At 37.3% G+C, this 12,625-nt stretch overlaps 1 protein-coding gene across 1 annotated transcript in view; it reads left to right on the top strand.

The window, feature by feature from the left end:
* Window positions 1-6,672, top strand: part of opn1sw2 (opsin 1 (cone pigments), short-wave-sensitive 2) — an 11,626-nt gene extending 4,954 nt beyond the window's left edge. The window contains exons 4-5 of the mRNA XM_035661335.1: window positions 6,097-6,336; window positions 6,574-6,672. Of these exons, the coding sequence (XP_035517228.1) occupies window positions 6,097-6,336; window positions 6,574-6,672 (339 nt within the window). The remainder of the gene's footprint in view (window positions 1-6,096; window positions 6,337-6,573) is intronic.
* The last annotated feature ends 5,953 nt before the right edge of the window (window positions 6,673-12,625 follow it).

Below are 12,625 nucleotides of genomic sequence, written 5' to 3'. Positions count from 1 at the left end.
ATGTTGTTTTTAGGCATTTTTAGGCAATTTTACATACATGGTAATTGGTGAATAAAGAAATCCTAAATGATCTGCGACGTGAAAAATAAAATAAAAATACAAACATGTGTATGGTATCTGGATGTTGTTGATACTGGAAAAGCACGTGTTCACTGGTTTGTTGTACGGAACATATTCACTGCAATATGTAAGAGACTTTTTCTTAACACTGCTGCGCAGACTACTGATAATTTGTGTAATATTTATCTGTACACATGATGATGTTTTGTGCAATGAATTGCATAGATATTGAGTATTACCTTGTCTCAGATGGAAGTTTTTAACAGTACCAGATTAATATTGTTATTTTATATGATTACGCAAACATTTTTATTTGTTAATTTCAAACCTATCCTTTGCCTCTGCAATATCTATCACCTGCCTCCTCGGACATACTGATGTATGATGTCCTACATTGGGTTGTTGGAATGATAGAGTTATTGTACTTTGTTCTCAATTGTCTTTGAGCTCAGGGAAGGAGGCGAAATGCCAAAAGTTAACAAAAGCTTGAGTTAAGCCAGTTGAGTGGATTACAAAGGGCTACAGTGCATGAGATTAGCGGATTTAATATTATTGGAAGCCAGATTAGCAGGCAAAGACCTTAATATTGGATTTGCTGCTCGTGGTAAGTGGCTGTTTTCTATGAGCGTGTGGTACAAGTCGTCCTCATCCAATCAGTGAACCGGTAAGGCCAACCACATTTAGTGGGAAACCACTAAATGACTTACACAAATTAACACAACCCCTAATCAATCATTCAATTATACAATCAGCCTTTTAATGGGGTGTGGCGTCCCAGAGCACATTATAAAAGTCGATCTTCGACAGACCCTTTCATTAGATATGTTAGGGTTGCAGACTTGAGAGTTCACCTGTTAATCTACCTGTTAAACATTTGTTCTTCATTCTTTTATATGATATATGTGATATACTGTAAGTGGAGCAACAACATAAGTGAGTAGAACACTGGAGGTATAATTGTGATTAAAAATCATAATTATAGGGCAAAATGAGGGCAAATCGTGGCATGGAGCTGCCACGATTTGCCACAATTTGGACTTCTGGATACCGATCGCTCTGGACACAAACAACATCACAGCACTCAGTCCTTTCCTGGTTCCTCAGGACCACTTGGGGAGCTTGGGCATTTTCTACTCTATGGCAGGATTCATGTTATTTGTATTCGTGGTTGGCACTGGCATTAACATCCTCACCACTGCATGCACTATTCAATACAAGAAACTCCGGTCCCACCTAAACTACATCCTGGTGAATTTGGCCGTGGCAAACCTCCCTGCGTGGGTTCCTTCACTGCCTGCTGCTCCTTCACGTCCAGATATTTCATCTTTGAACCACTTGCATGCAAGATTGAAGGTTTCATGGCTACACTTGGTGGTAAGACTTATCTGTAGTTTTGAAATGATAAACTAATTCCACCTGAACATGCCTTTCAATCAGTGGAAATAATGATTTTAAAAAGGTTTTTAATTGTCTGCCTCTGTCATTCCAGGTATGGTAAGCCTGTGGTCTCTAGCTGTGATAGCCTTTGAAAGATGGCTGGTCATCTGCAAGCCACTTGGTAACTTTATTTTCAAGCCCGACCATGCCTATGGGATGTTCCTTTTCGGCTTCTGCTTCACTGTTCCCTTCTCCACCATTATCTTCTGCTACTCCCAGCTCCTCATTACACTGAAATTGGTGAGGCAAACAAATCCACAAAAAACTACCTAAAATAAAACACCATAAAGCTCAAATGTTGTTACTGTCTTTTAATGAAAAGGATTTTAAAAATACAGAATGTTTAAATGTCCTGTCAGGATTGAGTAACATTTATAAGGCACAAGACACAATCCTTGTGATGCTGTACCATCAATAAAGACAGGCATGGTTCAGATTCTCAAAATACAAACTGAACTAATGCATCAGAAAATAGTTGTATATGGGCAGCCACTGCAATCACCACCAATACACTGGCTCTTAGTAACATCTAACAAATCTTTCACTCAACTCATGTCATGAGACTCAAATCACTTCTCTCACTCAACAGGCAGAAAAGGCCCAATCTGAGTCTGCCTCCACCCAGAATGGAAGAGGATTAGGGCCAAATGTGAAAATGTATTTGAGTTTAAATTAAAAAAAGTTAGACTTTCTGACTTTGAGTCAAACAACTTAAAGTCAGAACTCAGAATGCTGAGTTTAAAGTGAGACTTCTGAGAAAAAAGTTATAATTTTGACTTGAATAAAAAAGAAAATTCAGATTTCTACCTTGTGTACTTTAAACTCAAAACTCAGATAAAATTTTCACATTTGGCTACACCTAGTGGCTTTAATGGTACATTCAGCTTTTTTTTTTAAATCTCAGCTCTATGCAGGATGATAAAGATAAATGTGGTTGAGTGCTCTACAGAATCAGTGTAAATTTTGATTCCTTCAACAATCGTTTTTTTTCCCTTTCAGTTCCGTTCATGCATTATGGGGATGATGGGGATGGGTGGAGGTGAGGAGTAATCCTCAACAACACGGTCAACAACTGAAGTCTCCAAAGTTGGGCCTGCTTAGACTGAACATCAACACTTGCTGACCACTAATGATTGTGAATTGTAAATAACAATAAATGTGCATGTGTTTTGTCATATGAAAAAAACTTTATGGTATGCAATCTTGCAACTCAAGTAAGAAATCATAAATAATAAGTCAAAAATAAAAAATAAATACAAACATGAATATGCTGTCTGATACTGCTTAACAACAAATTCCCTGGTCTGGACTATATACAGTTTCCTTATAGGGGTGTCGTGTTATACTGATATTTAAACACACACAAAATTCCATATTGATATCATATTAATAATACACATATGATAATATTCTTGCTTTGTGGTTCACACTCAGTGTAATTGTTCTTTTAATATGGTTACAGACTCTCTTTGCACCTCCCTCGTATTTTAAATGTAATTCATTTGGCCAAAAAGGAACAAAACATAGCATTTTTATGTTCTAATTTTCTTTATATAGTGTAACAATATTGTTCTCATGAATTCTTTTGGCCATGATAATCGTGTAGTGAAAATCTGATATCATGACAGCCCTATTTCCTTAAATGGAAGTGAACAAATTCACTGTGCAACGTTCAAGAGATGATCACACAGGAAGTCGTAAAAGTAAGACATTGTTTCCTGAGAAATTCAAAATTATGCAATGTGATGAAGTTTTTTTTCTTACTGTTTATGTTTAAAAAGCAATCCACTGATTGTAACCAAAATATTAGAAAATCTGGTTTCATGGATCTTTGCAAACACAGTTTCACATTTCATTAAATCAACCAATTTTTTGGATACATCTGTAATAGATAAAATCTCAAAGCTCTCATGTGGCATAAATGTTTCTTTAGATTTTGCTCTGTTGTATTATTTGGTTTCTGGTTTAACTGGCAACCTTGATTTCCTCTTTCTAACCACCATGTCAGGCAGTTTTATACGTATGTCACTTTACTCACACTGTCAAATGTACTAATCTCCTCTTAAAAGATTAGGATTCCTCTAAAAACAAGGGAAGCCATTTCTTTGAAAGTATTTGTTATGTTTCAAGAGACATAACACAAAGCCTGAGGTGAACTTCTACAACCTGGACTACTGAGAGCCAAATGCATGCGACTGACCTCCTGAAGATAAGTAATGATCAGATTATGTGGTTCACAAACACAGGGCTCTTACATTGGGATGTAATAAGATGATCCTTGTCAGCTCTAGTACTGAGATACTAATCTCTATATTACCTCAAAGTTCACGCATGTTGTTATGGGAGTGTGTGATGCGTGTGCACGTACACAAGTACAAGTAAGTCTGGTCTGAACCAAAGCTTTACTGTAAATCCCAATTAAGCCAATTAAGTTAAGCCTGAGTAATATTAAGTAAGTTGCTATAAAAGCGGATGTAAAGCTCTATCAGAGAGAGACAAACCTCGATTAGAAGACAATAACAAGTGCATGTTATTTACAGTTAGAAATCAACTATCTGACGTTTTTGTGGAATAATACCATTTCAGCATCTTTTTGAAAAGTGCTGGAATTTTTTATTTGACACTCAACCAAACAAAAATGAGGGGGAGTCATCCAACAAAGCTTCCAGAAGACTTCTGGATTCCCATCCCTCTCGACACCAACAACATCACCTCCCTCAGCCCGTACCTGGTTCCCCAGGATCACTTAGGGAGCCCAGCAATCTTTTATTCAATGTCAGCCTTTATGTTTTTCCTGTTCGTGGCCGGTACAGGCATTAATGTCCTGACTATTGCATGTACTGTTCAATACAAGAAGCTCCGGTCTCATCTGAACTACATCCTGGTGAACTTGGCTGTGGCAAACCTCCTCGTTGCCTCTGTGGGCTCCTTCACCTGCTTCTACTGCTTTGCCTTCAGATACATGATTCTTGGTCCACTGGGGTGCAAGATTGAAGGATTTTCAGCAACCCTTGGTGGTAAGTAGTGTAATCAATAACATAAATTTTACTATGTATATTATTATATTATTAATATATTATTATAATTTAATATATTATTAATTTATTAGATTACCATGAAAGCAAACCTTTTAAAACTTACAAGATTTATTCTTGCATGTTGTGATTGTACCATTACCATAAAACTGCAAGCTCTCAACTGGGATCCCTGTGCTGATTTTATTGTCAGACAAAACAGCTTTAAATAACATGCTATCACATCATCCAATGAGAAAACAATGTATTATGGACAACTGTGGGGTCCAGCCATCAGCATCATGATATTAAATTGCTAGTTTTCTCTTATGATATTATATAAAATATATTTTTTAGATCTTTACCAAAGAAAAAACACTCAGCATCACTGTCTCATCTTGTACAAACAGCTGCAGTTAGAGTATAATTTATCTTTCGTAACATTTTTGCTATTGGTTTTCTGTTGGCTTAACAACTGAAATAGATATTTTTTCCATCAATCTTAAAGCATCACTGACTCTGCTAAATTGATGACCTTTTAGAGGCTCATGAAGCTGACTATCCCTTTGTCTAAATGTATAACCAAACCAAGGTACTCCATTATGGTTTCAATTTATGTCAAATTTTATGTCAAAAACTGTGCAGTCTTTTCATTTCAATTTGTTCAATGAAAATGTGACAGCAAAATAAATCATTAAAGACAGAAAATAATCTTAGCCAAACACCACAAAAACAACTGCAGCTGGAGTCTGGCAGAGTGGACTGCGAGCTATCCAGAAGGATTTCTAATAATACCTGTAATCTGTTATTTACCATCCTTGCTTTATAATGTTTTAGCTTCTATTACAAATATACTGACTAGAGTTCCCTCACTGATTAGCATTATATTGCACAAGTCTTTTATAGTTTTCAATCTTTTTCCAGGTATGGTAAGCCTGTGGTCTCTGGCTGTGGTAGCGTTAGAGAGATGGCTTGTTGTCTGCAAGCCATTTGGGAACTTTGCCTTCAAGCCAAACCATGCTATAGCTTGCTGTGCAATGACTTGGGTCTTTGGTTTGATGGCTGCAGTTCCTCCTCTGGTTGGATGGAGTAGGTCAGTATATAAAGACCAAACACACAACAGTTTTATTCGTTTTTAATAGTTGATATATAAATCCAATTATTCTCAGGAAAGTCCTTCTGCAACTGTCTGTACAAATATTTCTCTGTCTTGCTCTTGTAAGGATAATTATCCCCTGACCCTAATTCAAAATATACAGACTCACAACCACAGTACAGTACTGATTCAGTGTCTGTCTCTACAGGTATATCCCAGAGGGCCTGCAGTGCTCCTGTGGACCGGACTGGTACACATCTAACAACAAGTTCAACAATGAGTCCTATGTGATGTTCCTCTTCTGCTTCTGCTTTGCTGTTCCTTTCAGTACCATTGTTTTCTGCTACTCACAGCTGCTTTTCATGCTGAAATCGGTAGGCAATGTATCTGCTGGGTTTGGGCAGATAGGAATAACATCCTACCTGATTTCATATATCTGAGTATGTGTGTCCATCAGACTAACACACGTATGTCATTTTCCATGAACAGGCAGCAAAGGCCCAAGCTGAGTCTGCCTCCACCCAGAAGGCAGAGAAGGAGGTGACCAGGATGGTGGTCATCATGGTGCTGGGCTTCCTGGTGTGCTGGATGCCTTACACCACTTTTGCCCTTTGGGTTGTCAACAATCGTCGGCAACCGTTCGACCTAAGACTGGCGACAATACCCTCCTGTCTGTCTAAAGCCTCCACAGTCTACAACCCTGTTATCTACATCTTCCTTAATAAACAGGTTGGTTCATTCACTCTGATTTAAGAGCAACATATTTCCTTTAGAATTTATCACAAGGCCGGTGCTGCCCTCTAATGGTGGCTTTCAAAACATACAATACGGCGTCCTCGGGGGAAATCTTAAATGTAATTAAAACTTTTTAAGTTTTTCATTTTCTTTATTCTTTTTTTATTTGGATTATATGGACAATAGAATCACTGGCATAACTAATGTGCCTATGTTGTTTTTCCCTTCCAGTTCCGGTCATGTCTAAAGACGATGCTGGGGATGAGTGGAGACGATGACGAGTCCTCAGCAAGCCAAGTCACTGAAGTCTCAAAAGTCGGACCTTCTTAGGTTGTTTAAGGGTAATTCTGATGACTTACATATTGTAAATAGTACTGAATGGTCAAATTATATAACAAATGGAATGATACTCTTACAGATAAAGAGTTGAATGCAAAGAAAAATGTAAAAAAAAAAAGATAAATAAAGAAAATGTGTTTTGTGTCTGCTGGTGTGGTCACTCAATCAGTTAGTGGCTTAATGAAGTGCTCAATAAAGCCCTGAAACAGCTAAATTTTCCCCCAGCTCACTGTGGATATTTTGAAACTCCATATGTTTCAGAACATCAGCAGTGAGCTACTGAGCTAAGAAAATATGCAGTAAAATTTATTTTGAAGACAAGTAACAGCATGACATCCAAGGACATGAGGAAAACACAATATACAAAAGATTTTACCATTTCAGAGTGTTAGTATACAAAAGCAATTTTGTAAATGTCCTTTTTCAGGCTACAAACTTTGCACCAGGATTGATGTAGATAAGTGATGAGATCATTAACACACTACGTTGCACCAAGCAAACACTCATAGCAGGTCTTTATCTAACCATCAATTTATATATACTGTATATGGTTAAACAAAATTCCATTATGAGAGTGTGCATCTGCTCCATCTCTCCATCTGGAGTAGTTGCCATTATTTAGCATCTTTAATTCAAATATATAGAAAATATATTGTAGTAGAGTAGTCTAACATTCAGTCTACAGATGGCGCCATACTTCAAAATAAACAAGCCTTATTCACATCAGTTACCATGTGTACATACTGTAACAGTAGAGCTGAGGAAATTACTTAAGAAAACTGCCAAGCGGTGTAGTTTCTCATAATATATAATTTAATTTTTTATATATATGTCATTATTTTGGACTGGTCATCTGTCTGATGGAAACACACAGCCAGTCTGTCAGCCTTTCTTACCTCTAGCAGGTGTGTGGTTCACTAGCTTACTCACCAAGCAGAGACTTTAATGCTTTACAGTGGAGAGTTTAAAGGATTACTTGGCAGACGAATACACACATCTTTGCATACAATGCAAACAAGAATAATTTTCAATTTGGGACCAATTCCCTAAATGACAATAAATACTACAAAAATAAAATGTATCATTATCATAATCAATCACAATTTAAAGGACCAGTATGTAAGACTGAGGGGGATATATTGGCAAAAATGGAATACAATGTTTTCATGAATCTATAATTACCTGTAAATAAGACTCGTTGTTCATTAAGAATGAGCACTTTGCCACTAATTCTTACACACTTGTCCTATAAAGTATAGTTTAAAGTGTTTTTAAATACTTTAACATGATAAGCTTAAGAGGGTTAGCTAAATAGGATTCACCTTGGCATAGATGCTCACACAAGTCCCTGTGCTGGTAAAGATGAGAGGGGTGATCTTAGTCTGAAAAATAGCCGTCAAAACCATGTCACAGAAAATACGTCCTCAGCACTGTACCAGCTGTTACCTGTATGTGCGTCATGGAAAGGGCTTAAAGACACAAATACAATTCATACAATAAATATGAACATATGAAGCTATGCTGAAACAAAAATTGTTACAACAATTGAATATTAAAATTGACCATGTGGTTATATGTTTTCTGTGTGTCATGCTGCTGAGAGAGGATGGAAATCAGTAAAATCAATAGTTGGAAATACCAGTGACACCATTTCCTCTTGGCTTTAGGCCATCATGGGTAATCTGTGTTGCAGGGGAAAGGGGAAACAATAATATTATGGTTATTAAAACATCCTCAACAACAAAGGCAAGCAAATCTAAGACTAGAATTATTACCTGATGTGAAGTGAACACAAGACCATACGAGTAGCAAAGGTGGACTCTGTTCACTTCACACCAGTCATGGTCACTACACATGTAGACAACCTGCTATTCAACTAGTGAGTGTATAAACCACTGGTCCCATGGTCATGGTTGTAATGGAGATTCCTGTCGGTAGTCGGGAGCAAATCCGAGTTCTGCTAGTAGTGAACTTTTACCAAACACGAATAGTTCAGAACTAGCGGAATTCCAGACCTACCCTCGAAACATCACAGCATCACATGGAAATAGGTCTCAAGAGGGGTAAAAAAAAAAACATTAACTAGCATCAACTCCACCTCTTGAATGATATGTAAATTTACATTAAGATACTGAACACAAAATACTCTCCCCTCACACAACTTTACATTTAAAAAAAATCTCTTTGTTTAGCATTAAAGCTATTTAAAGCAAAACTACTATATACTGTGAAAACTTACCTGAATTCAGGTCAAGTTAACTACTATTATGAATAGAGACATTTTGTAAATAAACAAAAATAGAAGTAAAATTTACAGATTTCTTTAGTTGCACGAATCATCATCTTGTTGGTGTGCTGTCCTTGTCCCACATGGATTCAAATCTTCAAGCCAACTACCTGTGCAAGACTTGGAACAGAGAAAAACACAGAATCAACAGATTAAATGAACCACTATAGCAGCTTCCGCTAACCTCTGCTTTCTTCTACAGTGAACCGTCATTCCGGAGGGATTAAGATGTTACGGAGTGAGCACGCCAGAAGTAATCACTCATTGTTAATCTGTTTTATGGAGGAGCCCAAGCTGTCCGTATAATCTGCTTTGGTCTGCTGAGACATTTGAAACCTTCACCTGCATTTCACTGGATCAACCTAGTTTGAGGTTGTTCTAGTTAGAGTTCAACAGAAGAGAGAAACTGTTACCACAACTGCAATGCCTTAAACAAGATAAATTCATATAGTGTCAATTTGATCAGTATTATGTCAATGTTATAGCCGCCTCATACAGAGGCTCTTTACCAGGCAATGCAGGGCATTCTGTTTTGGGCAACCTTATAATGAATGATACAGTGAATAGCAATAGATAATAGATCCACAATGGAGTGTGTGTTAAATGCTTCTCTACACAGTGCTATGCAGCATGTGTCATCCAATAAGTGTCTCTACGTTTTCTCTACCATGGCCACATTGGTTGCATGCCATTTATTGACAGTACATATAGATGCCACTGTACACTTATAGACAGTCTCTCCTCGTAGACATTCATGTGTTGTACACACAAGAAATATGTTTGTAGTAGTTGTATGAACAGAGAGAAAAGAAATCCTACTCTCACATCATTGCATGCATAAGCTGATTAGATCATTAGTATGCCAGCAAATAAATGCCGATAAACCTTTAACTTAATGCTTAATTGAAATGGCCTTTAAATTGTAGTAGACAGCAACTATGAAAGTGTCCGATAGACTGGCTGAGCAGATTAAGAACTAAGCAGCCAATAAAGACAGTAATTAAATATGCAAATGCAAGAGGACACCGAATTATCCTTAATCACTGGGTGCTCTTATCCTCTAAAGTCCCGTATCCTGTTGTGTTGGTGTGGCTGTGGACAATAATATAGGAGTTAACAAACCAGAATTAATAATGGCATTACAGTTTTCATGTTAAGTTTTGCACTCTAAATAGAGGCAACAGAAGTGTGTGTGTATGTGTGCGTGCATTCACATACATGTGAAAGATGAATGTTTGCATGTGTGTGCAATTTACTCTTTCCTACTGTGTGATGTGGTATTCATGCTAATGACTGCAGACAGTAAAGTGTAAATGTTATTGCTGTTTGTGCTATGTGCTATTTCAAATTGAGTCACTGTCTGTCACTGACTTTGAATGTCCCTGTGTTCCAAATACAATATTTTTTTAAATAGATAAAAGAAAAGAAATAAACATTCACTGATACTACCACTGGACCACTTAATGAATCAATCATTCAATCAATCTACAAATCATCATTTAAATTAGATCAATTTCCTAAGTCTGGAAAAGTGTATTCTAAAGTCTGAAGCTACTGAATTATACAATATAAGAATTGGTATAAAAAAGTTTTACCAGGGCAACCTCTGACCTATTTGGCTGAGCGCAAGTTACTTCACCCTGACCCATTTGGATTTAAACCTTATCATTTTAATTAAATAGCAGACTGTGCTCTTTTAGAGGTCATCAGCATTTTATAAGGCCGTGTATACCCTCACTGAGGCCCGGTTTTTTAAGTAGGCTTGAAAATAATAGAGAATGAATACAATTGTGTTTCTGTCTTTTTCCCCATACAAAATGAAAGATTTAACCTAATGGTCTGGGTTTGTGATACAGTTAGCTGTCCAATTCTTTGTGTGGTAGATTGTCCTTTCTGTTTTGTGTGTATTTGTGTGATTAGCACATACATTACTATAGTATGGGATCATGTATTTGTTATTTTAGGTTAGTATGGTTTCGCTAACCTGTTAGTTGAAATAATATGAAGGTGAGGCAGAGGATTTAAGGCCTCAAAATGCTTAAAACAAACTCAGTTCTATGTTGTGTCATCCAACCATTTGAACTATATATTATATAGGATCCATCACTAGATGACTATGACTGCAAAATTATTATATTTTTATAAGGGAAGCCTTGTTTCTGAAATGTTTCCAAGGGGACTTCAGGCAGCAGTTTCTTTCTGAAAAGTGTTTAAGACAAAATCCCCTCAAATCCAATTCTTCTGGTAATTCGCTAGGACCATGTAAGCAAATTAAATAATTAGTGTGCCAGCTGGTTGGTGTCTACTTTGCATAAATGGAGATAAAGTGTTACCGTAATGCATAATTGAAATGGCCATTTTAAATTAGAATTATAAGATTAGTTGAATAAACATGCAACTATGACATTGTCCAAATGACTGCCTGAGCCAATTAAGAAGTCAAAAGAAAGTAATTAAGTATGCAAGAGGACGCCACATTCCTCAATCACTGGGTGCTCTTATCCTCATCTTACCACTTAGCCTATGCTGTTAGGAATACTCAGAACTGAAGAGCTTGGGACAGACACACCTGTCAACTAGCGTCACATTGCCAAAAATCTGTGCACAGTATCCGTAATAAAATGTCACACAGTTAGTAAAATGCCTTCCAACTTAATATTTAAACTGTAATTATCAGGTTAATGACTTTACCAAATCAACAATGTGCTTTAGATTAAATGACAGAAATTAATAAACATTAATAAGACTCTTGCAGAACTTCTTTGGCTCCACTCCAGCATCTCACATGGTCATCCTCACAGCCCCACAAGTGAGCGACCTTGGATGGCTTTGTCCAGCTGAGCTGCATTTGAGCCACGTAAAGTAAAAATATCTTTTCGGATTGTTTTATCTTTTCAAAATATCAACACCACACTTCATTGATCTCATTGTGCATTTTTCCTTCACTTTGCCCTTGCAATTAGGACTATGACGTAAATTGTAGGATCAAGGGCGTGTTGAAAAATCCAATGTTCTGAAGTGAACTCTTCATTCCGGAGGGATTACAAGTGTCCTACTTCCCTTCCACGTCAACAACTGTGACTGTGGCTATTATAGTTCTGTGGATCAACACTTGTCCAATCAAGCTGCCTTAAGACTTGGCTTTCCTTTCATGCCCACCAGGGTCCATATGTATACCTATCAGGACCACAACATCATACACAATATGAATTAAGTTGATAAGCACAGTTTTCTGTGGTTGTTTTATATTTGGATGCAATTCCTGACCACGAGAGTCCAAATAAAGAAATATTCCTCTGCAACCAAAAATATAAGAAAATTAAAGCTGCAAGCAGCGATGAGCGGGCCCTCGCACTCGAAGTGTGTTGGGGTGTGCTGCGGCCGCATCACGTGCCAACGGGGTGTGCTGTGGCCGCGTCATGTAGTGGCGTAACATGTGTGGACCCCAACATGAAAATGTCAGATCAAAATTGCCACGCAGCGCTTACTTCCTGTTGCCAGTAGGTGGTGTTATCATTATATCTGAATATTGTCATGTAGACGTGATTAGGGCGGGGCTCTAATCAAATGTAAAATTTCATTGAGATCGGATCATGTATGAAGAAGTTAGGAGAACTTCCTTTTTCATGGCGAATCATGGAAATTGGACGCCATGCC

The sequence above is a fragment of the Morone saxatilis genome, unplaced genomic scaffold, assembly GCF_004916995.1.
Source record: "Morone saxatilis isolate NCDOM2014 unplaced genomic scaffold, NCSU_SB_2.0 Contig18, whole genome shotgun sequence".
NCBI classification, from domain to species: domain Eukaryota; kingdom Metazoa; phylum Chordata; class Actinopteri; family Moronidae; genus Morone; species Morone saxatilis.
The sequence above is the reverse complement of the archived record's forward strand: the minus strand, read 5'-3'. Positions and strand labels throughout refer to the sequence as shown.